The 27360-nt window shown below is 35.5% G+C and overlaps 4 protein-coding genes across 6 annotated transcripts; 1 reads left to right on the plus strand and 3 right to left on the minus strand.

Moving 5' to 3' along the window:
• Positions 1–870: 870 nt before the first annotated feature.
• Positions 871–4885, minus strand: LOC112588057 (acyl-CoA Delta(11) desaturase-like). Of its 3 annotated transcripts, none has more exons than XM_025296799.1 (6): positions 4854–4885; positions 2557–2877; positions 2288–2418; positions 1967–2172; positions 1584–1766; positions 871–1361 (listed from the first exon to the last, which is right to left on the minus strand). In XM_025296799.1, exons 2-6 carry the CDS (start codon positions 2801–2803, stop codon positions 1067–1069), a joined length of 1062 nt encoding a protein of 353 aa, XP_025152584.1. In that variant the 5' UTR covers positions 2804–2877; positions 4854–4885; the 3' UTR covers positions 871–1066. The 3 variants fall into 3 exon arrangements, with proteins under 3 accessions (XP_025152584.1, XP_025152586.1, XP_025152585.1); XM_025296801.1 differs by lacking the exon at positions 4854–4885 and adding an exon at positions 3694–3869 and having other exon boundaries at positions 2557–2850; XM_025296800.1 differs by lacking the exon at positions 4854–4885 and adding an exon at positions 3694–3761 and having other exon boundaries at positions 2557–2853.
• On the plus strand, positions 4023–4785 carry LOC105191808 (uncharacterized). The gene is made up of 2 exons (XM_025296802.1): positions 4023–4448; positions 4515–4785. Exons 1-2 carry the CDS (start codon positions 4343–4345, stop codon positions 4655–4657), a joined length of 249 nt encoding a protein of 82 aa, XP_025152587.1. The 5' UTR covers positions 4023–4342; the 3' UTR covers positions 4658–4785.
• Positions 4886–13139: 8254 nt separating the features above from the next.
• LOC105191804 (acyl-CoA Delta(11) desaturase) lies at positions 13140–16715 on the minus strand. The gene is made up of 6 exons (XM_011155460.2): positions 16652–16715; positions 14747–15043; positions 14493–14623; positions 14172–14377; positions 13790–13972; positions 13140–13619 (listed from the first exon to the last, which is right to left on the minus strand). The coding sequence occupies exons 2-6, from the start codon at positions 14991–14993 to the stop codon at positions 13331–13333; spliced, it is 1056 nt and encodes a 351-aa protein (XP_011153762.2). The 5' UTR covers positions 14994–15043; positions 16652–16715; the 3' UTR covers positions 13140–13330.
• A 5241-nt stretch (positions 16716–21956) lies between these two features.
• LOC105191803 (acyl-CoA Delta(11) desaturase-like) lies at positions 21957–23286 on the minus strand. Its single transcript, XM_025296811.1, has 4 exons — positions 23152–23286; positions 22862–23058; positions 22808–22817; positions 21957–22380 (listed from the first exon to the last, which is right to left on the minus strand). The coding sequence occupies exons 1-4, from the start codon at positions 23268–23270 to the stop codon at positions 22131–22133; spliced, it is 576 nt and encodes a 191-aa protein (XP_025152596.1). The 5' UTR covers positions 23271–23286; the 3' UTR covers positions 21957–22130.
• Positions 23287–27360: the final 4074 nt, after the last annotated feature.

A 27360-nucleotide genomic window follows, 5' to 3' on the forward strand; every position in this document is an offset into this window, starting at 1 on the left:
CATCATTCGAAAGAGAAAAGAAGCAAAAGATGCTTAGAGAAATGTGTAAGTTCTTTGTGACCGCACCGCTTGCATCTGCATTTTGCACATAATATTTTGCACACAAGAGTAATATTTTTTCCAAAATTATTGTATTAGTTCGGTACAATGTAACATAATTTAAGAAAATTTGGGAATTGGCAATTTTTTATTTATTTACATCTCTTTTAACTAACTTTCTCTTTACCAAGAAATTTCGCGAAAAATCTTTGACAGGGTTTTTCTTTGCTTTCAAGTCATTCAATTATGCAAGTCGCAAATTTAGATTATCTAATGTTTCAAGTGATATGGAAACTTATACGGAATTTACAATTTCTACGAACCACAACCTTAAACAGTTGTACTACGAAATTTAAACATTTGACAATTTATCGCGATAAGAAAAAAATTTTTGTATTCCCTCGGTATAATCTTTGCGCAGTTTTTTGAAATCTCAGCATAATCTAGCATAATTAACGAAAATATAGAATTTGAAAAGTGAAGGACAAGTTTATATAAATCGCATACAGTACGTTCCGTTTGGAGAGGTCTAATTAACTTCCGCTTTTCTTATATACGTATTCCAGGTATCCTGAAACTATAGTGTTAGCTACACCTTTACTAAATTGATCTGAAAAAGGATTTATGCCTAATACGCGATATTTCGATGTGACGCGTTTTGGCCAAGATATAGGTAAATTGCACGTTTGGCTAGTGCTAGTTGTGCTGGTACAATATTATTTATATCTAGTCTGTCATTAATAAATACGAAATACAAGGAGAAGAAGAGAAAAAGCGAATCAAATGACAGTAAGCCAATAATTATTCAGTTTATATTTTTATTTATGCCCAACACGCCGTTAAAAGAATATAAAAATCTGAGGAATATATCTGAAGAATATATATAATAATTTCTTCCTTATATTCAGTAAACAGCTATTCCTCAATAAGAAGCAGTTTGTTCAATGTGTTCAAATAAATCGTAGATCGTGGACAAAACGTATTTAACATACAAGAGTTCTGTCCAACTTATGGGCGATGAGTTAGATTATGAATATATTTTACCTTCACCATTCGGAGGCGGTACAGCATCCCACTTGTAATGGCGTTCGGCCATTTTATTCTTAATTGCGACAGACTTCACGAGCTCCGGAGACGGTTCTTGTAGATCGTATGCCCAACCAATTTTCGCAAAGAATTCGATTAACATAGCCGTAAAGTTGTATGTGTGTATACCAAATTCAGATGCTTTGTAGTCCCATGGGAACACGTGATGATAATTATGTGAACCCTCGCCGAAAGATGCAAATGAGACCATCATGTTATTCGTCGGTTTAATATGCCTATCGTTCAAATAAATAGCAACTGTGATTTTTAAGCTACATTAAATTATTAGCAAGGTTTATTTTACTAATTGTCAAATATTAGTATTAATATAATTATGATTTATAACAAATATTAGTATTAATATAATTATGATTTATTAAACGTACCGTATGTACGTGATTAACTTAAAATAACAACCTAGAATAAACTTAAAATGAACAAGTGAACAAAGATCTTACATGTCGTACGGTCTGCTGCCCCACATGTGAGCGAAACTATTGACACTCCACACACTGTGCCACCCCAATATATGACGAAAGAAATGCAATTTCATGGACATTGGCCATGTTTCGTTCCACCCGTAAACGGGCATCATAATCGGTATCATTATGCCGAAAATTGTATGTAGTATCCACAAATGCCTGCGGAAATAGATAAAATTACAACATTAAAGATAATTTCTCAATGATATTAAATTGATATTCAGATGGACAGGTTCTGTATCCAAGAAATACACCGAGAAAAATACGATGAAATTCAATGTATCTAGATTCATTCTCTTTTACTTGTCAGGCATTAGATTATAACAGGTTATATGCTATGTAAACGGACGAAAACTCACTTATCAGCGAACATAACGAGAGAATCCGCCTTAATGTCGCTTATATCCATTTGTTGACCTTTTTTGATAACCTCTGGATGCTTTTTTACCATCAACCACCCGACGTGAGAGAAGAAGAATCCCCGATTGCTGTTGTATGGATCTGCATTTGTTTCCGTGAATTTGTGGTGTGTCCGATGATCTCGGACCCAATTGCGGATAGAGATCTAAGCAAGAAAACTATCGTAAGAAAAATATTATTTCGTTTTATTTCTATTACGTCTACTTTTTCCTCTTTCACTTTTTATGTACAGCGCCAAATTTAGGCAGCTATATGTTTACCTGGCCAGCTACAATATAGCAAAAGACAAGTATGATTCTAAGTGGCAATTTTGCTTTGAAAGTTCGATGTGTCCAGTATCGATGAGCACCAGCGGTAAAGCCCATCGCTTGAATTACGTGAATCAAGATATCTTGAAGTAAAATACATCGAATGTATTAATTATCATTAATTCTAAGCAATGAAATTCTACGCAATGTAGTCAACAATCTATCTAGCTATTGTCTCACACGTAACGATCGAAGCGTCTTATCTCCTAAATTGTACTTACACCAAAAGACTGTCTTGATATCCATTGTAAAGTCGATAGTGACGAGACTGTACAATGCACTTAAATGTACAAAACTTATTATTGCAACATTGTGCCACTTCACATTTGGTAGATAATTTATCCATTCTTCAATCGCTGAGTGCGAACTATTTCCTCTATACGTAACATGTTTATTGTCTATTACTGACATAACCGAAGGAGCTTTCTCTTGTATTCCAACATTGGCGTTCAAAGTGTTGGATGTCATCGTAAGTTCGTCTTGCCGTCTTTGCTGGGATGCGCCACTATCGTTTCCTGCTTAATAATCGATGAATTTATCCGCTTTATAACGGAAGTTGCATGCATGTGGCTTTGTTTCGTATGTTTCATTATTTATAGAATTTATTTCAAGCTTATATTGATATTCAAGCTTATAATGGCCGAAAATCGGTAACATTTTTTCTATACATTCACTTACAGTATATTTTATTAATAACGTTGCATATTCCTTGGTAATGATGCCAAAGACGGAATTACATTTTTTAAACAGATTATGCTAAATTTACTACCTCATAACATTAAATTAAAAGAAATTGATGGATAACACGTAATAAACATATGATCGATCTTAGTCATCAATTAGTGCGTCAAATAATTATTGTTAGAATGATGAACCTATTACATCATCATATATTTTTGAATACATCGCGTTATCATGTCGTACGTATTATTATTCTATCGCATAGTGTTAATATTATTATCAATTGAAATAATATTAGCAAATATTGTCGTGTAGAAAATTCTTGATATATTCCTGCACCATTTATTTTTCGAGAAGAAAATTTCAGAAGATTCAAAAGATTAATTTCAGAAGAAAATTGTCGCCACTGTAAATTTTTAATATTTCATATTTATTACTTGTAATATTAGATTTTATGGTTGAAAAAAATGTGCAAACAGATATGATGACCTAAGAGCCGATAGTGAGTGTTCTTGAAAATAAATAGCAAATTTCTCATTCTTAGAAGTGGGATCGGATCGTTCCCGTCTCTTTGTATACTATATATAATAATATAATATAATATAATATATAATATATATAATAACGTAGTTACTATCGTTAATCGTATCGTTACATTTGTATCTGTTACTACTTACGTGGTGCTCTTGAAGTTTTAGGAAGTATGTTGAAAGATGAACTACGATTGTGCGACTAGCGTAGCGATAGAATATATACTGCATTTATAAATATATGGAAATCATATTCAATTTTGTAAATGTATTCTTTAGATATGATGACATGCAGTATTTGATTATACTCTGTGGTCTCGTCCGGATGGATACTGTAGTAGTGTCTTCTGTATACGCACTTCCCAACAATTCACATTCCTGTCAGGAAGGAAAAAAGAGGGCGCGCGCGCCACCGTTCTCCCGCGCGCTCGCGCAGGACCATCTCATTGTATTTCTGTTGCGCGCAACCTAGTTCGTTGTTTTTTGTGTGCGGTGTGTACTGTGTTTATTCTTCATCTCCTTTGTTCCTGGTGGGGCTCCAAGATGCCTGAATATAAGTCATCGTTCCCGGAAACGTCGGCGTAATTCTCGCGATAGATCGCGCGAACAAGATCTTGGAATTCGCTCGCGCGAACGCGATTTGGAAGTTAGGCCGCGAGCTTCCTCACGCGATGCTTCCCTCTCGTCGGGAGCGGATCCCGCCATTATCTTGCACGATATTTTGGCCTTCAAGAAGATCCAACGGGCTTCCGCATCTCTGCCTGCCGACAACGTCCGGTCTGTTCCCGTCGTCGCGATGCAGGTCGCTAGCCCTACCCTGGCGGACGATGCTCTCATCGCCGTTCCAGAGGACTTGCAGACAGATGAGCATCCAGTTCTTGAGAACCAGGGCGGCGTACCAGGTACGTTGCCTTCGCTATCCGAAGGCACGTATCCGATTGCACTATCTGACTATGCTTTTTTCTTAGCGGGCCAGCCTCAGTCAGCCACTGTCTCCTTCGTCGAGTTTTCTCCACTCCCTTTGGAGCTAGACGACATTCTCATCGACGTTCCAGAGGACTCGCAGGCAGATGAGCATCCGGTTCTTGAGAACCGGGGCGGCGTACCGTGAAGAAAATTGTCGCCACTGTAAATTTTTAATATTTCATATTTATTACTTGTAATATTAGATTTTATAGTTGAAAAAAATGTGCAAACAGATATAATGACCTAAGAGCCGGTAGTGAGTGTTCTTGAAAATAAATAGCAAACTTCTCATTCTTAGAAGTGGAATCGTATCATTCCCGTCTCTTTCATAATGTACTTACTATCGTTATTCGTATCGTTACATTTGTATTTCTTATTCCTTATGTGATGCTCCTGATGTTTTAGGAAGTATGTTGAAAGACGAACTACGGTCGTGCGACTAGCGTAGCGATAAAATATATACTACATTTATAAATATATGGAAATCATATTCAATTTTGTAAATGTATTCTTTAGATGTGATGACGTGCAGTATTTGATTTTACTTACTTGGGGATGATTGAATATGTAATTGTCTGATGGATATCATCATCAGTTGATCTCGTTACCTTTGCGATGTCACTATTGTTTTCTAGTAATAATTATAGAACACTGTATTAATTTATGCTTTATAATGGAAATTGCATTCGGATAATTTTGTTTTATATGTATATATGAGAATACAGTCTGTAAAGTAAGAGCGTGCACGGGTAATGTGTAGAAATATTTATTTTTAATGATTTTTAAGTACATGGATTTGTTGTACTCCATGAGAAGAAAAATGCTGTACCATTAATAATGAGTCCAGTCACCACCGGCATTAATAATTGCCTGGCATTTCCGAGGCATATTTTCCACTAAGTTGACTGCGTATTCGTTCGGTAAAGACCTCCAAATGAGACGAATTTGTCGTGTCAGCTGCTTCAAAGTGCACACTCTTTTTCCTCGAAGCTTGTGCTTGAGATATGGCCACACATATTCAATGGGATTTGCATCTGGCGACTGCAATGGCCAATCAAGTGTGACGATGCCGGACTGCTCTTTCCACTCGGTGCAAAGCTTGCTCTGGTGTTTTGAGTCGTTGTCTTCCTGTATGATCCAGTTCTCGTTTTTTTATGAAGCATCGTTCAGCAGTCGGCAACAAACACTTCTCATAAATTTTAAGCATTAAGGTCGGGTTTCGCTTAAACAAATTCACAATTTTCTTTTCCATATTCGGCGTCACTTTGCCTATCGAGCCACGTTCTGGCAAGTCATCGACATTTTTGATCTTCTTACATTGCTGAATCCACTTAGCGACGAAGGATTTTGACTTTCCCATGTATTTAGCAGCCACTGCATATGACATTTTTGGTCCTTTGGGGTGGGAACAAAGGAACACAGCCTCGTAGCGCGATGCGTATGCGGCACTCATGGCGCATGGTTAACGTGTTTCTCAGGTTAGAGTTCGACGCCAACTGAATCTTTTGTGACAAAGCATTCACGACAAAGATTTCATCTATCAGCTCACAAAAAAACTAGGACGATATTTGAAGCCAACTGCCATTTATGCCGTGCACGCTCTTATTTTACAGACTGTATATTTCAAGCTTTTAATGATAATATACACATACAGGCACAAGGCTTTTTCAAAGCACTATAATTTTCTCCACTTTGAATGAGCCGTTTCGAAGTTATCGAGCTTTTTATGATAAGATGTCCTGCCACCGGCTGGAGCAATTTCGTGACTTGCATTTCAGACACATGTAATATTAAAAAGTAATACTAATGTATTAAATTTATAACAGTACTAAAATTCACCTTCGAATCATTTCAAATCAATTACAATGAATTTGACTTGAAGTAAAACACATTACTTGTACATGATACGCGTTGTTTCATACGGAAAAGATAAATGATTTTTCTTATTGATTTTTCTTTCTTTCATTGAATTATCGACTTTGTTATCTAATTAATACAAATTTCTGTTTGTTGAATAAATCTTTTTGTTTCCTAGCTTATCCGTTAGACTTTACTTTTTCTTTTAGAGATTGACATTATTCTCAAACGCTTTTTTAAGGATTTCTTCAATTTTTATTTTGCTTATTTCTGTATATTTTCTTCCATTTAGTTCATTTTAAAGTATTGCTGCTAGTTATTCATTCGTTTCAAAATTTCTATTTCGATAATTCTCATCAATTAAAATGCAACACCTTACCGAAGACGATAGAATATCTGTCTTGATGATGAGGGGCTGGAGAAGTGTGTCCAGTTTTAAGCCGCTGGTGGTAGCACGCGTAGCGTGTATTGGAGACACGGATGCGAGCACTCTGGGGAGTAGGGATAGGAGAAATAGAGTAACAGAGAGTGAACGATGTCTCCTGCAGATGTCTATTTCTCCTATCCCTACTCCCTATCTCTACTCCTCGGCCGAACGCTCGCATCCGTGTCATTAACACACGCTACGTGTGCTATCAACGGCTCAAAATTTGACACACTGGATTGGGCTGATAGATTAAGATCGTATCAAGATGTAAAGGATATTTTCAATATAACTTTTCGAGATGAGAATACTCCTATTTCGAAATTAACTGTTGAAAAAACTGTGTGAAGGCGGTTTGAAGAAACAGGAAGCATTAAAAATCTTAAAACAGAAGGGCCTGCCGTAGCAATAAATGAAGAAAAGGCACTGGATGTTTTACAATCATTCATAGAGAATCCACAAACTTCTGTCCGCAGAACTGCTTAAGAACATGAGATAAATTCTACATCTGCGCATAAGATATTAAAAAGGAATAAATTTCGCCCTTACAAAATACGACTTGTTCATGAGCTAAACGAAGACGATTTTGATCGACGTGTTCAGTTCTGTGAGACTGTGATAGCGAAAACAGATGCAGAACCTACAGAAGATGTAGACTTTTTACCTAACATAGTCTTCTCAGATGAAGCAACGTCTCAATTAAACGGTATTGTTAACAGACATAATTGCAGATTATGGTCAGATACGAACTCTCACTGGATGTGGGAACACAATACGCAATATCCACAGAAATTGAACGTTTGGGCAGGAATATTAAGTAATAGATTGATAGGACTATTCTTTATTGAAGGCAACTTAACAGGTCGTTCATATGAAGACGTGCTGAGAAATCAGATCGTCCCTCAATGCGATCAACGCGATCGTTGGTGAAAACTTTCAACAGGTGTGGTTTCAACAGGATGGTGCACCATCGCATTATGGACGAAACGTTTGTATTTATTTGGACACAATTTTTCCTGAACGGTGGATAGGGAGGAGAGGCACGATCGAGTGGCCAGTTTGGTCACCGAATTTGACACCTCTCGACTACTTTCTCTGGGGTTATCTAAAAGATCAAATATACAAAACTAAACCTCGGGATCTAAATGATCTACGAGATCGGATTCTTGATGAAGCGGCACTTATACCTAATGAATACATAGAAGATGCTCAGTTTCAGGTTTTTATCATCGATTAGCACATTGTCAAATAATGAATGGTGAACAATTTGAACATTTGATACATTAATCGCGCTTTTAATTGCTAGTTTTCCTTTATGATCATCTTGCCTTACCTGGCTGGATACTTCTTCGATCTTGCCTTGACTGACTGGATACTTCTTTGATCTTGTCTTGGTTGGCTGAATCTTATCATAAAAAGCTCGATAACTTCGAAACGGCTTACTCAAAATAGAATAAATTATAGTGCTAAAAAGATCCCGAAGAAGGACTACAAGAATATGTAATAAAAAATAGGGAGTCCTATTTAATTCAAGATGGTCTTGTCCTGAACTTGGCGACACCACTCAAAATCAAACTCATAATATCAATAAATCAGATCTTTTGAAACCCTACAATTTTTATTTGAAACATTTTTTTCTAAAATGCTTAGTTTTTGTGATACTTCACCGTCGCGGTACTTTTTATATATCCTGTACAATAGTATGAAGCAACAAAAATTTCTAAAAGCAGAATTTCAAGAGATATATAAATAACAATAATTAATAACTCTCTATAATTAACCACAGTTAACTATAATTAATAATTTACTGATCGATTCTTGAATTTTGCTTCCGCTTGCTCAAGATTTATGCCCGAAATTTATTACAGTGGCAGTTTTTTATTGGCAAAGCCATCATGTCGTTAATAGTATTAAACATATCTCGGCTCATGTGTGCTATTTTGCTCATTAAGCTGCATGAAAAATGTCTAATGCTTGTCTTCACAAGTATACCTATTTTAAGAAAAGCGTGGAATATCGATGAAAATCGCGCGATTGAGTACTATGATCCAAAATTAACCTCGATGCACGGAAAGTGGAATACAGTACAGTAACGTTACGAGTGACTTAGTAGAGAATGGCTTCTCATTTCAAGTAAGTCGAATAGAAACACACTTTCTTGTGCTTTAATGCGAGCGCACCAGCGCGACGATTATTCGTTCAGTCATCGCCATTCAAGGACAACTCGATTTAACCGCGATGAACTTTTCGATGACACACGCAAGAATCTGCATCCGCGTTATGCATATAGAAAATATGCGTCATTTCTCATATATCGCATGTGTACATACGTGCGTGGACATTATCGATTACGCGTGGCAGGCGTGACAAACAAATAGCTGTTTTAGCTCCTAAGTCGATAAAAATTTGTATATTTACAGAAGGTCGGAGAAGAGTGTGAAAACCTATAATTTCTGAGAGCCGAGATGGCATTCTTGTGCATTGTAAAGTGATAGCAATATAGTAAAGTTCGGCAATATCTCTCTCAATATTCTTTTATAACTTATATGTAGTTTTCATTATTTTAACTTATAAAATATAATTATTTCAGATTATTATTTGTATTACATAGTAAAATATAATTTAATAGTTTTCTTTCCTTAGATACTTGGAGATATCGAACAAGTATGCATTGAAAAAGAAAAGAAGATGTGTCGGATGAATCTGTGCAATCTGAAACAATGCAGCCCTTTATTATAGTTGTTGGACATGAGATAACTTCCATAGAAAAAATTTACGTGCGAATCGACAAAAATATGTACGAAGTTCTATCTGTTTTAAAAGCTCTTGATACGCTTTTCAAGATATTTATCACCTTCAATGCCTGCTATCCGAAGGAGTGTCAGAATTTTTGGTATTTCATTCAATAGGGTATTTATGACATCCATACAGTTTCGGATGAAAAAATTCCATTTGTTTGCAGTGCTTTACATAAATTAAAACAAAACTAATTATTTTCTCGTATTTTGATAAAAGCATTGCTCGAATAAATACTTATCTCATATCCTTTATGCTAATAATATAAAAAATTTTAGGTAAGTAAAAAAATATTTCAGATAAAAGTTGTTCAAATTAACTAGTAGGAAAAGATGATATAATAAAAAATTGGGGCTTCCGTTTAAGAAAATGATCAGTGAATATCTCGAAAGTAGCGTCATCTGTAAACAAACTGATATAGTTGTTTTATGTACCCCTTGAAACCATACAACTTTTGTCTGAAACATTTTTCGATTTAACATAATATTGATTTCTGATATTTGAGTGGATCTTTTAAAATGGAACATCCTGTATATTCAATTATTGCCATGTAAAAAAAATACAATCACTGCTTGTCAACACATCTAAAGAATACATTTGAATTGAATATGATTTCCATATATTTATAAGTGTAGTATATATTCTATCGCTAAGTTCGTCGCATGACCGCAGTTCGTCTTTCAACATACTTTCTAATACTTCTGGAGCACCATACAAGCAATAAGAGATACAAATGTAACGATACGAATAACGATAGTAAGTACATTACGAAAGAGACGGAAACGATCCGATTCCATTTCCATGAATAAGAAATTTGCCATTTATTTTCAATCGGATCATTTTGTTTTGTTTGTGAGAATATATTTCAAGCATTTAATGATAATATACTGGGTGATCCGAAATTCCCGCATTCGGAGTACATGATACTTTATGCTAAAACAAACTACTTTTTCCTTTAGTAAAATTGCGTCCGACAAGTAGTTTTTGCAGGAAAGCGTGTTAAATTTAATGAATAAGCGCTCTTGTCTATGTAGCGCTCAAGGCCGGTGCGCGCATCTCACTCGCGTGTACCTAGTTCGTGATTAGTAATCATAAGTAGTGTCTTTTAAGACGCTCACACGGTTCTGTTGTGATTAGTTTACGATATTTTAAGATTGTACTTAAGACAGTTTTAAATAATAAGAATCAATTATGAACAATACCGGGATTTGATCTGCTTTCGTATTTGTATTGCTTAAATAATGAAAAGTTAATAAAATAAGTACTGCCTTTATTTCTTACGTAATAAATGAATAAAATATTGTCTGATTGCACAATACTATCTGAAAATAAAGACAAATATAAATAGTAATATGTTTTGTGAGCTGTGAGCGTTCTATTATTTCACATACTGCACAATTACGTGATAATTAAATAGTATCATTAAACTTAAAGTTCAATTTACTGATCAAGCGTATACATAGAAGTATACATATTTGTAACAGTGATTAAAAGTAAAATATTTCAATTAATGTCTTTTAAGAGCTCTCTTTTTATTTTTTTATAATAGAAAATACAAACAACTTATTTAAAATTCAAATTGTATGATATACTCACGTCACGGTCTACATTTACTTATTATTATTGCTTATACACGTTAGCTTTTCAATACGTACTTTCCTTACATGTTTCGATTATTGCGAGGAATATTGCTATAGCCTCAATGATTTATTTTCTTAACTAACTTGACCATTATTTTGGCCAGCTAACTCAGGACCACGAGCCTTCTATTCGGTGAGTCAAATCTGACGCTCCTCAGCTTTGAGTCCTAACTGGTCTCAGAGCGTGTCGAAGAGATTACCACCTCCGGGTACAGCCCCCCTCGTCTTCCTTTATATGGGGGTCAGAGACGCGCGTGGGCTCAAGCACGGTCTTCTTCTCGTAGACCTCTAAAGAAGTTCGCAGGCGAGCAATCGGTAATGTTCTCTCTGTGCCAGCTCGAGAGAACATTCCTAGTTCGACGCCCCGGTTCTGAAGAACCATCTGCTCGTCTGTCGAATGAGCTTCCTCCGGACTGACAAGATCTCATCTCGGGACGAAAAGGCGCAGTCCCCTCCTCGTAGATCACTAGAAGAGTTCGCAGACGAGCAATCGGTTATGTTCTGTCTGTGCCTACGCGAGTGAACATACCAGGTTTTCCGCCCCGGTTCTGAAAGAACCTGCTCGTCTGCCGGATCGAGCCTCCTCCGGACTGACAAGGTCTCGTCTCGGGGGGATGGGGGAGGCAGCGAGCCTTATCGGACTATTCCCCCTTGGGAATTCCGCGGTGCTCGGAGCGTTAAGCCCTTTGCACAATGCTAGGCAACAGGCAATAAGAATAAAAATAGACCAATCACAATAGATTATTCTTGTAATAGTTGCCTTATTCTAACGCCTTATTCTAACGCATAAGCAGAACCCGTAGGTAGAAGGGTATGTTCGAATCTGGACTCTCACAAGGATCGCCCTAGGAATCCTAGAACATGTCGGTAAAAAAGACCGCGACAAGACGTTCGGAACACCCGTTCTGAACACCTGTAGGAAGTGCCACAATCGGCATTGGTGCCATCGGATGAACGCCGCCTTGAGACAATATTCTGAGATCTATTGTGGGGCCTAACCTCTCTAGAACGATCCCGCGATGCATCCCGCGACCGGTGTTTCTTGTAAGACCCATTTTTAAACAGGCTACAATGGATATCCTTCTGACTCTTGAAAGCACTAGAGTGCATACGAAACCTAAACAAAACTTTCAGAACAAGAAAAGCCCGAGAGAATTGATGATGCAACGCGCAACAGAAACACTATGGCCGCGTTCAGCAGAAAAAGCTGCTTACTAAGCGCTTAGTGATTATCGTTCCTGATTGGTTCATTCCCTTAGATTTGTTAAAGATCTAAAAGAATACTCCAATCATAGATAATAATCACTAAGCGCTTAGTAAGCAGCTTTTTCTGTTGAACGCGGCCAATGACAAGAGCGGCGAGCGAGGCTCGGGACACGCAGAGCGCGCCCCCACCGCGCGCGAATCGCTTGGGCGCGAATCTAAACTGTTGGTGCAAGTGTGCGTGGAAACACTACATTGTCTATCCGGACGAGACAACCGTGGCATAATTCAGCGTAATTAACGAAAATAAAGAATTGGAAAAGTGGAGGTCAAGTTTACACAGATCTCATACAGTACGTTTCATTTGCAGACTAAGTCTAAGTAACTTCCGCTTTTCTCATATACGTATTCGAGGTATCTTGAAACTGTAATGTTAGCTACACTTTTCCTAAATTGAACTGAAATAGGCTTTATGCCTAATACGATATCTTTGGTCTTTTGGTATGACGTGTTTTCGCTAAGATATAGGTAAATTGCATGTCTGGCTAGTGCTAGTTGTACCAGTTGTGCTAGTATAATACTATTTATATCTAGTCTGTTATTAATAAATACGAAATATAAAAAAAGGATAGAAAAAGTGGATCAAATGATAGTAAGCTAATAATTATTCAATTCATGTTTTTATTCATGCTTAACACTCCGTTAAAAGAATATAAAAATCGGAGGAATATAATTTCTTTCGCATATTCAACAAATTACTTGCTACTATTCAACAAAAAACAGTTCGTTCAATGTGTTAAAATAAATATAACGCTAGTCGTGGACCGTAGACAAAGCGATTTCAACATACAGGAGTCCTGTCCAATTCATAAGTCCAATTCATAAGCGATGATTTAGATTATAAATATATTTCACCATTCGGAGGCGGTACAGCATCCCACTCACAATATCGCTCGCCCTTTCTATTCTTTATTATCACAGACTTCACGAGCTCCGGAGACGGTTTTTGTAGATCATATGCCCAGCCGACTTTTGCAAAAAAATCGATGAACATAGCCGTAAAGTTCTGTCTGTGTTTACCGAACTCAGATGCTTTATAGTCCCATGGGAACACGTGATGATAATTATGTGAACCCTCGCCGAAAGATGCAAATGAGACCATCACGTTATTCGTTGGTTTAATGTGCCTATCGTTCAAATAAATCACAACTGTAATTTCTTTAAACCTCATTAAATTATTAGCAAGGTTTGTTTCGCTAATTGCCAAATATCTTAGTATTAAAATAATTATAAATTATTAGACATAATGTGTATGTACGCAATTAACTTGGAATAAACAGGTGAACAGAGATCTTACACGTCGTACGGTCTGCTGCCCCACATGTGAGCGAAACTATTGACACTCCATACACTATGCCACCCGAACATATAACGAAAGAAATGCAATTTCATGGACATTATCCATGTTTCGTTCCACCCGTAAACGGGCACTATAACCGGTATCACCTGGGCGAAAATCAAACTCAGTATCCAAAAATGCCTGTGGAAACAGATAAAATTACAATATTAAAGATAATTTTTCAATGATATCGAATCGATACTCAGCTGGACAGGTTCTGCATCCAAGAAATAAACCAAGAGAAATACGATAAAATTCAATGGATTTGTATTCATTCTTTTTACCCGTCAGGCACTAGATTATAACAGGTTATATGCTATGCAAACGGACGAGAACTCACTTATCAGCGAACATAATGAGAGAATCCGCCTTAATATCGCTTATATCGATTTGTTGACCTTTTTTGATAACCTCTGGATGCTTTTTTACCATCAACCACCCGACATGAGAGAAGAAGAATCCCCGATTGCTGTTGTGTGGATCTGCATTTGTTTCCGTGAATTTGTGGTGTGTCCGATGATCTCGGACCCAACTGCGGATAGGGATCTAAGCAAGAAAACTATCGTAAGAAAAATATTATCTCGTTTTATTTCTATTACGTCTACTTTTTCCTCTCTCACTTTTTATGTACAGCGCCAAATTTAGACAGCTATATGTTTACCTGGCCAGCTGTAAGGTAGCAAAAGACAAGTATGATTCTAAGTGGCAATTTTGCTTTGAAAGTTCGATGTGTCCAGTAACGATGAGCACCAGCGGTAAAGCCCATCGCTTGAATTACGCAAATCAAGATATCTTGAAGTAAAATACATTGAATGTATTAATTATCATTAATTCTACGCAATGTAGTCAACAATCTATCTAGCTATTGTCTCACACGTAACGATCGAAGCGTCTCATCTCTTAAATTGTACTTACACCAAAATACTGTCCTGATATCCATTGTAAAGTCGATAGTGACGAGACTGTACAATGCACATAAGTGTACAAAACTTATTGTTGCAACATTGCGCCACTTCACATTTGGTAGATAATTTATCCATTCTTTAATCGTTACGTAAAAATTATTTCCTTTGTACGTAATATGTTTCTTGACTATTTCCGACGTAGCCAGAGGATTTTTCTTTTGTATTCCAACATTGGCGTTCAAAATATTGGATGTCATCGTAAGCTCGTCTTCCCGTCTTTGCCAGGATGCGCCACTATCGTTTCCTGCTTAATAATCGATGAATTTATCCGCTTTATAACGGGAGTTGCATGCACGTGGTTTTGTTTCGTATGTTTTATTATTTATAGAATTTATTTCAAGAGTATAATGATAATGTTATACATGGATACAATATTCATTAATGAAAGTATTAAAAATAAATATAATAGAATTTTAATATTTGTTAAATACATATTCGTTAATGCAGGCTGTATTAGAAATTTAATATAGTTCTCAGCAGTTGTTGGATATTTATTTCAACATCTACCCTGTATGTGAAAAACATCATGTTCTTTTGAGCTAGTGATGGCTAAAAATTGTTTCGCTATTATTAATTCTACTTATATTTGTCGAAGGTGAATGTTTAGTTTTTTGGGACGAGATATATTTAATATGTCTTAAATTTACATATACTATATACTTCGTATAACTTCTTCAATCGAAGTAGTCGCTGGTTTTGTAATACTTGTTTTTTTCCACATCAAATATGTCCACTTTATTAATAAAATAAACAACTTCTCAAATTCTTAAACATTCAGTAGAGTCCAGTAAATCTATGGAAAAAGATAACACCTTACTTATTTATATATTGATATATATTATAGTGTTGATAGTCAGAAATATTTTGCAACAAGAACCAGGTGAAGAGCGACATTAATTACGTAGATATAATAAAATGAAGTTAAAAAATTTGTTGTTTAATTTTAGATATTATAAGCTGATGTTATTCACAGTTTAGATATTATAAATTGTATTTGATAGTAAGACATCAAGCTCTTGTATGCATGTAAATTATATCAAACTGAACGAAAAATTCCGATATTGTTTTGCAAATAACTATGTAAAATTTTGTGTTATTAATTAAAAAAATTCGTGAATAAATTTGCGCGATCTGTTAAGTAAACTATGATAACTACGTCTGTCGTCATGTATTCAAATCACTTCTAATTAGCATTCCTACAACATATATCCTTTTCAACAAAATCGGTAAGGTGTCATTTTTTCTACACATTTACCTACAGTTTATTTTATTAATAATGTTGTATATTCCTTGGTGATGATGCCAAAGTCGGAATTTTGTTTTTTAAATAGATTATGCTAAATTTAACTACCTCATAACATTGAATTAAAAGAAATTGATGGGTAGTACGTATAAACATATGATTGATCTTAGTGATCAGTTAGCGTGTCAAGTAATTATCAACTTTGAATGATAAACCTATTACGGCATAACATATTCCTGAATACATTGCGTTATCATGTCATATGTTATATTCTACAGCATAGTGTTAATATTATCAATCGCAATAATATTAAAAAAATATTGTCGTGTAGGAAATTCTTAATATGTTTCTGTCATTTATTCTTCGAGAATTAATTTCAGAAGAAAACCGTTGCCATTCTAAACTTCTAATATTTTATATTTATTGCTTGTTAGATTTGTAGTTGAAAAAAATGTGCAAACAGATATAATGAACAGATATAATGAAGCTGATAGTGAGTGTTTTTGAAAATAAATAGCAAATTTCTCATTCATGGAAGTGGAATCCGATCGTTCCCGTCTCTTTCGTAACGTACTTACGGTACTATCGTTATTCGTATCGTTATATTTGTACCTCTTGTTGCTCGTGTGGCACTCTTGAAATTTTAGGAAGTGTGTTGGATAACGAACTGCCGTCGTGAAAGTGCGACTAGCTTAGCGATAAACACACTGTATTTATAGGTGATGGAAGTCGTATTCTATTTTGTAAATGTATTCCTTGTAATGATATGCAGCGATCGATTTCATTTTCTTGGCAATGATTGAATATGTAATCGTCTGGTGGATATCATCGTAAGTTGGTCTCACAACCTTTGCCATGATCCATTACCGTTTCCTATTTAACAGTTATGTAACACTGTATTTATTTATATTTTACTACTGTATTTACTGTATTTATTTATATTGCAACTTGCATTCAGATAATTTTGTTGTGTATATGAGAATGTATTTTAAGCTTTTAATGATAATATACATATAGGTACAATAGCCATTAATAAAAGCAGTGAAATGGATAAAGTAGTATGTAATTTATGTCGAATATGTATTATTGCAGCTTCTGTTACAAACGTACTGCAGATGTCGTACAGTTACTGAATGAAATTTAAATGTAACGCGTTTCCTGCAGTTACTATGTACGAAGGATGCGTAAAATCTAAACCCATTTAGTAAATGCAAAGAGAACAGTGAATTTTACATCCTAAGTTTTTATCAGTACCAATGGTAAGTACATAAATAGCAAAAATATTTAAATTTGTATAATTCGAAATATAAATGTTGTATACACAAGTATAGGATTAAAATTTCGTTTGGTTGCATGATGCGCACATAGAACAGAGTTCGATATCGCGTAAATTTTTTTCTATTTTGGGGACACAGATCCAATAATGTTTATACAATAATATGAGGTAGTAGAAATTTCCAAGAGCAGATTTTTAAAAGATACATAAATTATAGTAATTAATAACTCGCTTCCTGATCGATTATTGAATTTTACTTCTGCTTGCTCAACATTAATGTCCGAAATTTGCTACAATGGTAGTCTTTTATTCGTGAAACCACCGTGATGTTAATAGTACCAAATTTGTCTCACGTGAGCTATTTTGCTCATTAGATTGCATGAAAAATACCTAATTTGTCTCTATAAGTATCTTTGTCTTATTAAAAGCGCTCAATATCGATAAAGATTGCGATTGAGTACTGTGGTTCAAAATGAACTCTGATGCACGAAAGTGCATCAGAGTTCATTTTGAAGTATGGAATACAGTGACGTCTCGAATGACATAGGATTAGTACTATAGAGTGGCTCCTCGTTTCAGGTAGGTTGAATAGAAACACTCTCTTGTGCTTTAATGCGGGAGCACCGGCGCGTCGTTTGTTTGTTTAGTTATCGCCATTTGAGGACAACTAGATTTTGCTGCGATGAGCATTTCGATGACGCCCGAGAAAATCTACTTACGTGTTATGTATTTGGAATTCGTACGTTATTTTTTATGTATTCCACGTATACGTGCGTGGACATTATCGATTACACATGGCAGTCGTGGCAAACAACTACCAAGGTAGAAGTACCCACTTCAGTTACCTCCTCATTCTGTGTGTATTTTCTTAGATACTAAGCAAAGGAAAGTACACACACACACACACACACACACACACAAATTCTAAATGAGCGAGTAACAAAGACGCCATTTGTCAGTCAGTGGATCGAATTGTGTCCTCATCTCAATTAACCTTGTGATGTTCATGATGTCGTAATATTTCACTCATTACTTCGTGTAATGAGGTTAATTTTGAGCTAAGTCTCTGTCGCACGTTCACGTCAAAGCGAAGGAAAGAGCAATGCTAGTTTTGTGTACCGTGGCCGCCGTCAGATATGGTTGTTGCGACTGCATCGAATACGTGGAACGCATTTTTTAAAGCCGTTTATCAAATCGATCGATACAAGAACAAGTTAATGGCGAACTAAATTTGTCCGTTCAGCAAGTATGTGGCTCGAACAAACTGCACACGATTGTAAACATGCGGCGAAGCAGCCGCGACGAAGAGTATAACAATAACGTCGCATTTATTTAAGATCCGTAAAATATCATTATTTTCACCTTATTGCACTTTCATCTCGTCGTTTTTCTCCAATTTTTTTCTTTCCCTTCTTTTTATGTTTGCCCTTTCGGTACTTTTCACACGCGGGATGTTACGCGAGATCCCGTTGACGTTTACTATAAAAGTCACATAACTGGGCACTACTGACGCGCAGTTTTAATTAGCATTGTTATGTATCAGCATGTGAATATTAATGAGGAGTGCGACAGTTAGGCTGAGACAAAGTGCGAGATTCGGACTAATCTGTTTTAACGATAACTCCACCTGCCTCGTTTAATCGCTCGTGCAGATCTTCATTGTATTTCCGTTCCGCATTTGCCAAATTGGTTTCCAGCTTAGCTTACCTGTAATAGGAATCCTGTGATGCAAACTCACCTTGGACGCACTGCTCGCAGTCCGACGCGTCTGTTTTGCAAGCAATAATAATATTTTTTCCAGAATTATTGTATTAGTTAGGTACAATGTGATATAATCTAAGAAAATTTGGGAGTCAGCAATTTTTTATTTATTGGCACCACTTTTGACCAACTTTATCTCTATCACGGAAATTCGATAAAAGATTTTTGGCGATGTCCTTGTTGCTTTCAATTGTGCACAAATCACAAATTTAGATCTAATCTAACGGTTTAAATATCATAAAAAATACGAAATTTGCAATTTTTGCGAACAACATTCCTAAACAGTTACTACGAAATTTAAACATCTGACAACTTATCGCAATTAAAAAGAAATGTATTCACAAATACATAACATGGTAAAAATGGTAAACTGTATTCCCTCGGCATATTCCGGCACAATTTCTGAAATCTTGGCATAATCTAGCGTAATTAACGAAAATACAAAATTCTAAAAATCCAGGACAAGTTTACACAGATCGCATATAATACGTTTCGTTTGCAGACGTTTAAGTAACTTCCGTTTTTCTTATATGCGTATGGTATACGGAGTATCTTAAAATTGTAATATTAGTTATACCTTTCCTGAATTGATCTGAAATGGGATTTATGCCTAATTCGCGATGTAACGTACCATGTGATTTAGCTGACATTGTAACAGCAATGATACTTTGTAACAGCAATGATACTTTGTATTTACTGGGAATTTAGATATTATAAATTGTATTTGACAATACCACATAAAGCTCTTGTATATATGTAAATTATATCAAACAGAACGAAAAATTCCGAAACTAGTTTGCGAACAACCATGTAAAACCTTGTGTTATTAATAAAAAAAATGTGTGAACAACAAAATCGGCAAAGTGTCACTTTTATATATATTTTCTATATATTAAATTAAAATAAGTTGATGGATAGCACGTATAAACATATGATTTATCTTAATCATCAGTTAGTGCGTCAAATAATTATTGTTAAAATGATAAACTTAATACGCCATCATACAGGGAGTCTTAAAAATACTGGAACCCCCGGATAACTTTGCAGGATCAAGTTTTCATGAAAAAGTTTAAATAAAAGTTGTAGAAAATCGAGTAACGGACTTGATGGGGACCTTGAATCTGATCTTAACCATGACCTTCAAGGTCATTTGGAAGTTAACTTGCGTAAATGGAAACCTTATTTTTTATTTAGAATTTCTTGCTTTAGTTAGTCTCACGAATATATTGTTACAATAGTGCCCTGATTTTTGTTAATTTGATGATTTTGAAATTTCCAAAGTAGTATTCCAAAAGTCAGTAACATTACTTCGTGTAATGGCGTTAATTTTGAGTTAAGTCTCTGTCGTACACTCACATCAAAGCAAAGGAAAGGGCAATTCTGGTTTTGTGTACCGTGATCGCTATCAAGTACGGTTGTTGCAACTGCACTAGATGCGTGGAACGCATTTTCCAGAACCGTTCATCAAGTCGATCAATACAAGAACAAGCTAACCGCGAACTAAATTTTTGATACTTTTGACCCTTTTGATACTTTTCACATGCGGGATGCTATAACACCACGAGATCCCGTTTAATACAAAAGTCACATAGTCGGTCAGTAATGATATACAGTCGATAATCTTAATTAGTATCGTTATGTATCAGCATGTGAGTATAAATGAAAAGTGGAACAGTTAGGCAAAGACAAAGTACGAGATTCAGATTGATCTGTTTTAATCATAATTCCAGCTGTCTCGTCTGATCGCTCGTGCAGTCTCCCATTGTACTTTCGCTCTGCATTCGCCAAGTTGGTTTTCAGTTTAGCTTATCTGTAACGGGAATCCCGTGATACAAACTCATCTTGGACGCGAACTGCGGGATGTCATCGAATTAATTAGTGGCTCAATATCGCATAATTCGAAAGAGAGAAGAAGCAAAAGACGCTTAGAGCGCTGTTTAGAGAAATGTATAAGTTCTTTGTGACTGTACGGCTTGCGTCTGTTTTGCACGCAAGAATAATAGTTTTTCCAAAATTATTGTATTACTTCGGTACAATGTAACATAATTTAAGAAAATTTGGGAATTAGCAATTTTTTATTCATTTACACCATTTTTATCAATTTTCTCTCTATCATGAAATTCGCAAAAATCTTTGACAGGATTTTTTTTGCTTTCAAGTCATACAATTGTGCAAGTCTCAAATTTAGATTACCTAACGGTTCAAGTGATGTGGAAATATATACAAAATTTGCAATTTCTACGAACAACATTCTTAAACAGTTGTACTACGAAATTTAAACATTTGACAATTTATCGCAATAAGAAAAAAATTGTTGTATTCCCTCGGCATAATATTTGCACAATTTTTGAAATCTCAGCATAATCTAGCATAATTAACGAAAATATAAAATTTGAAAAGTGAAGGATAAGTTTATATAAATCGCATACAGTACGTTTCGTTTGCAGATGTCTAATTAACTTCCGCTTTTCTTATATACGTATTCCAGGTATGCAGAAACTATATAGTGTTAGCTACACCTTTACTAAATTGATCTGAAATAGGATTTATGCCTAATACGCGATATTTCGATGTGACACGTTTTCGCCAAAATATAGGTAAATTGCATGTCTGGCTAGTGCTAGTTGTGCTGGTATAATATTATTTATATCTAGTCTGTCATTAATAAATACGAAATATAAGGAGAAGAGGAGAAAAAGTGAATCAAATGACAGTAAGCCAATTATTCAGTTTATATTTTTATTTATGCTCTACACTCCGCTAAAAAGAATATAAAAATCAGAGGAATATAATTTCTTCTTTATATTCAGTAAACTGCTATTCCTCAATAAGAAGCAATTCGTTCAATGTGTTAAAACAAATGTAACGCTAGTCGTGGACCGTAGACTAAGCGATTTCAATATACAGGAGTCCCGTCCAACTCATAGTCTATGAGTTAGGTTACGAATATATTTTACCTTCATCATTCGGAGGCGATACAGCATCCCACTTGCAATGGCGCTCGGCCATTTTATTCTCCATTGCGACAGACTTCACGAGCTCCAGAGAGGGTTCTTATAGATCATATGTCCAACCAATTTTTGCAAAGAAATCGATGAACATAGCCGGAAAGTTGTATGTGTGTGTACCGAATTCAGATGCTTTGTAGTCCCATGGGAACATGTGATGATAATTATGTGAACCCTCGCCGAAAGATACAATTGAGACCATCACGTTATTGGTTGGTTTAATGTGCCTGTCATTCAAATAAATCGCAACTATAATTTCTTTAAGCCTCATTAAATTGTTAGCAAGGTGTGGTTTGCTAATTGCCAAATATCTTAGTATTAGCATAATTATAGCTAAGACGTACTGTATGTACGTAATTAACTTTCAATAAATAGATGAACAGAGATCTTATATGTCATGCGGTTTTGTACCCCACATGTGAGCGAAACTGTTAATACTAGCCGCACTATGGGACCCGAATGTATAACTCAATGAATGCAATTTCAATGACAATATCCATATTTCGTTCCACCCGTAAACGGGCATCACAATCGGTATCATATGGGCGAAAATGAAAGTTAATTTCTAAAAATGACTGCGGAAACAAGTAAAATTACAAGTAAGATTAAAAATAATTTCTCAATGATACTAAATTGATATTCAGATAGACAGGTTCTGTATCCAAGAAGTACACCGAGAAAAATACGATCAAATTCAATGTGTCTAGATTCATTCCCTTTTACTTGTCAGGCACTAGATTATAACAGGATATGTTATACAAACGGACGAGGACTCACTTATCAGCAAACATATAACGAGAGAATCCGCCTTAATATCGCTTATATAGATTTGTTGATCTTTTTTGATAACCTCTGGATGCTTTTTTACCATCAACCACCCGACATGAAAGAAGAAGAATCCCCGATTGCTGTTGTATGGATCCGCATCTGTATCCACGTATTTATGATGTATCCGATGATCTCTGACCCAACAACTAAAGAAAACCATCGTAAGAAAAATATTATCTTGTTTCATTTCTCTTTCGTTCATTTCTTCCTCTCTCACTTTATCTGCGGTAAATTTGAACAGTTGTGTGTTTACCTGAACAGCTGTGAGGTGGCAAAGAAGAAGTATGATTCTCAGTGGCAATTTTGCTTTGAAACTTCGATGCGACCAGTAACGATGAGCAGCAGCGGTGAAGTCCATCGCTTGAATTGCGCAAATAAAGATATCTTGAAGTAAAATACATTGAGTCTATTAATTATCATTATTATGAAATTCTCCGCAATGTAATCAACAACCTATCTAGCTATTGTTTCATACGTAACGATCTAAGCGTTTCATCTTTCAAATTGTACTTACACCAAAGGACTGTCCTGATATCGATTGTAAAGTCGATATAGTAAACAGGCGATAATAGTAAACAGGCTGTACAATGTACATAAATGCCAAAAAGATATTATAGCAACATTGCGCCATTTTATATTTGGTAGATAACCTATCAATTCCTTAATCGCTGAGTGCAAACTATTTCCTCTATCGCTAACATGTTTGTTGTCTATTTCCGACGTAGCCGAAGCAGCTTTCTCTTGTACTCCAACATTGGCGTTCAAAACGTTGGACGTTATCGTAAGCTCGCCTTGCCGTCTTTGGAATGCGCCACTATCGTTTGCTGCTTAATAATCAATGAATTACATCTGCTTACGGAAATTGTATGCGGGCAACTTTGTTTCGTACGTTCCATTATTTATAGAATTTATGTCAATATAATATAATGTTATACACAGGTGCAATAGTCAAGAGCAAGAAACCTTGTATTATTAATAAAAGAAATTTGTGAATAACAAAATCGGCAGTGTCTCTTTTTCTATATATTTTCCCACAGTTTATTTCATTAATAAAGTTATATGTTTCTTGGTAATATTGCAAAAGATGGAATTCCGTTCTTTAAATAGATTATGCTAAATTTAATTACCTCATAATATTAAATTAAAAGAAATTGATGGATAGCATGTATAATAAACATGTAATTGATTTTAGTCATCAGTTAGTGCGTCAAATGATTATTATTAGAATAATAAATCTATTACGCCATCATATATTTCTGAATATATTCCGTCATCATGTCATATGTTATATTCTATCGCATAGTATTAAAATTATTATCAATTGCAATAATATTAACAAAATATTGTCGTGTAGGAAATTCTTAATACGTTTCTGTCATTTATTCCTCGAGAATTAATTTCAGAAGGAAATCGTTGCCACTCTACTATTTTATATTTATTGTTTATTAGATTTGTGGTTGAAAAAAATGTGCAAACAAATATAATGACCTAAGAGCTGATAGTGAGTGTTCTTGAAAATAAATGGCAAATTTCTCATTCATGGAAGTGGAATCCGATCGTTCCCGTCTCTTTCGTAACGTACTTACTATCGTTATTCGTATCGTTACATTTGTATCACTTATTGCTTGTGTGGTGCTCCTGAAGTTTTAGGAAGTATGTTGAAAGGTGAACTGCCGTCGTGCGACTAGCTTAGCGACAAGTACACTGTATTTATAGGTGATGGAAATCGTATTCCATTTTGTAAATGCATTCCTTGTAATGATATGCAGTGATCGATTTCACTTACTTAGCAATGATTGAATATGTAATCGCCTGATGGGTATGATCGTAAGTTAGTCTCATAATCTTTGCCATGATCCATTATCGTTTCCTACTTAACAGTTATGTAACACTGTATTTATTTATATTTTACTACTGTATTTACTGTATTTATATTGCAACTTGCATTCAGATAATTTTGTTGTGTATATGAGAATGTATTTCAAGCTTTTAATGATAGTATAGATACAGGTACAATAGCCATTGATAAAAGCAGTGAAATGAATAAAGTAGTATGCAGATGTAATGCAGATTTCGTACAATTACTGAATGAAATTTAAATGTAACGCGTTTCCTGCAGTTACCATGTATGAAGGAGGCGCAAAATCTGAATCCGTTTAGTGAATGCAAAGAGGACAGTGAATTTTACATCCTAAGTTTTTATCAGTGTCAATGGTAAGTACATAAATAAGAAAAATACTTAAATTTGTATAATTCGAAATATAAATGTTGTGTACACGAGTATAGGATTAAAATTTTGTTTGGTTGCATGATGTGCATATAGAACAGAGTTTGATATCGCGTAAATTTTTTTCTATTTGGGGACACAGATCCAATAATGTTTATACAATAGTATAATATGATGTAGCAGAAATTTCCAAGAGCAGATTTTCAAAAAGTACATAAATTACAATAATTAATAACTCGCTTCTTGATCGATCATTGAATTTTGCTTCTGCTTGCTCAACATTTATGTCCGAAATTTATTACAGTAATAGTCTTTTATTCGCGAAGCCACTGTGACGTCGTTAGTATTAAACTTGTCTCGGCTCATGTATGCTGTTTTAATTATTAGGCTATATGAAACCTGCCTAACTTGTATCCACCAATACACCTATTTCAGAAAAAGCTCAATATTGATGAAAATCGTGGGATTGAGTACTGTAGTTGAAAATTACTGTAGTTGAAAAGTACTGTAGTTTAAAATCCCGATGCACGGAAAGTACGGGAGACGGTACAGTGATGTTACAAACGACTTAGGACCGTAGTAGAGAGTGGCTTCTCGTTTCAGGTAGGTCGAATAGAAACACTTTCTCTTATGCTTTAAAGCGAGCGCACCAACGCGACGATTATTCGCGTTCGGTCATCTCCATTCAGGGATTCAACTCGATTTGACTGCGATGAACTTTTCAATGATGCGCGCAAGAATCTGCATTCGCGTTGTGCATCTGAAACGCGTGCGTTCTTCTTCGTGTATTGCACGTATGTATACGTGCGTAGACATTATCGATTACGCATAACAGTTGTGACGTGGCAGATATGACAAACAACTACCAAAGTAGAACTGTCCACTTCAGTTATCGCTTCCATTCTGTGTGTATTTTCTTAGATACTACGTAAAGGAAATTACACACACACACAAATTCTAAACAAGTGAGTGATAAAGACGCTATTTGTCAGTCAGCTCATTTCAATTAACCTTATGATGTTCATGGCGTTGCGATATTCGAACTCATTACTTCATGTAATGGGGTTAATTTTCGGCTAAATTTCTGTCGCACATCCACGTCACAGTTTAATCATACACAGTTACGACAATCGCCGAAAGATTTCGTAAAATATTTCAAGGCGCATGCGTCAACTATACTATCCAAAACGTGGCAGTGTGAGGATAATAACAGTGTTTTTAACGGTTATTTTTGTATGATTAATTGTTCTGTATTACGTAAGTGAAATATAGTGCATTTGTTTTTCAATATTATTTTTCATTATAGATTTTCAAGTCATAATAATGAGTAAAGGTGGATTTTCCTGTGTAATGAATATAAACATATCTGGATGAAATGCAAGAATAAAGTTTTTTCGTTTTCTAGACGATCTAGAAATATAAGTAAAGATTTTCTCTAAATAATACGGATACTAATATGTACGTTAGTACAATAGTTTATAGTTAGTATAATAGTTTATATATATAACGATATAAGAATTATATTAGGTGTACAACTTTGCTTCCGCCGTTTTTTCCCGAAATTCGAGGCTTTATTGTAAAAAACTGGTTATACATTTATGATTCAAAGTATTGTTCATCGCTGGCCACTACTTTCTTCCATCTTTCGGGTAGCGTACGAATCCCGCGTTGAAAAAACTAGTCATCTTTTGAAGCGATCCGCGAATCGATCCAATTTCTTACTTCTCCATAAAACCGGAAGTGCTGGTCAATCAGGCCGTGTGCCATTGATCGAAACAAGTGATAGTCAGAGGGAGCAACGTCTGGAGAATACGACGGGTGGGGTAGGACTTCCCATTTCAACGTTTCCAAGTATGTCTTGACCATTTTCGCAACATGGGGTCGAGCATTGCCATGCTGCAAAATCATTTTATCGTGTCTCTCGTTGTATTGCGGCCGTTTGTCTTTCAATGCTCGGCTCAAACGCATTAATTGCGTTTGATAACGATCACCTGTGATTGTTTCAGTCGGTTTTAACAGCTCATAATACACTACGCCGAGCTGGTCCCACCAAATACAGAGCATGACCTTGGAGCCGTGAATATTCGGTTTGGCCGTCGATGTGGATATGCCCATGATTTTCTGCGCTTGGGGTTATCGTAATGAACCCATTTTTCGTCCCCAGTCACAATGCAATGCAGAAATCCCTTCCGTCTTTGCCTTTCAAGCAACTGTTCACGAG

This window comes from Harpegnathos saltator, unplaced genomic scaffold (genome assembly GCF_003227715.2).
Source record: "Harpegnathos saltator strain DR-91 unplaced genomic scaffold, Hsal_v8.6 scaffold16, whole genome shotgun sequence".
NCBI classification, from domain to species: Eukaryota; Metazoa; Arthropoda; class Insecta; order Hymenoptera; family Formicidae; genus Harpegnathos; species Harpegnathos saltator.

What these genes read in the sequence shown, in the direction of transcription:
- LOC112588057 (XM_025296799.1), bottom strand. Translation starts at nt 2,803, where the DNA reads ATGACATCCAACACTTTGAACGCCAATGTTGGAATACAAGAGAAAGCT. An exon ending in TATCAAGACAGTCTTTTGGT is followed by an intron (nt 2,419 to 2,556) that starts GTAAGTACAATT and finishes TTTTACTTCAAG; the next exon opens with ATATCTTGATTCACGTAATT. An exon ending in GGCAGCAGACCGTACGACAT is followed by an intron (nt 1,362 to 1,583) that starts GTAAGATCTTTG and finishes TTTGAACGATAG; the next exon opens with GCATATTAAACCGACGAATA.
- LOC105191808 (XM_025296802.1), top strand. Translation starts at nt 4,343, where the DNA reads ATGCAGGTCGCTAGCCCTACCCTGGCGGACGATGCTCTCATCGCCGTT. An exon ending in GAACCAGGGCGGCGTACCAG is followed by an intron (nt 4,449 to 4,514) that starts GTACGTTGCCTT and finishes CTTTTTTCTTAG; the next exon opens with CGGGCCAGCCTCAGTCAGCC.
- LOC105191804 (XM_011155460.2), bottom strand. Translation starts at nt 14,993, where the DNA reads ATGACATCCAATATTTTGAACGCCAATGTTGGAATACAAAAGAAAAAT. An exon ending in TATCAGGACAGTATTTTGGT is followed by an intron (nt 14,624 to 14,746) that starts GTAAGTACAATT and finishes TTTTACTTCAAG; the next exon opens with ATATCTTGATTTGCGTAATT. An exon ending in GCTACCTTACAGCTGGCCAG is followed by an intron (nt 14,378 to 14,492) that starts GTAAACATATAG and finishes TTTCTTGCTTAG; the next exon opens with ATCCCTATCCGCAGTTGGGT.
- LOC105191803 (XM_025296811.1), bottom strand. Translation starts at nt 23,270, where the DNA reads ATGGACTTCACCGCTGCTGCTCATCGTTACTGGTCGCATCGAAGTTTC. An exon ending in GTTCAGGTAAACACACAACT is followed by an intron (nt 23,059 to 23,151) that starts GTTCAAATTTAC and finishes GGTTTTCTTTAG; the next exon opens with TTGTTGGGTCAGAGATCATC.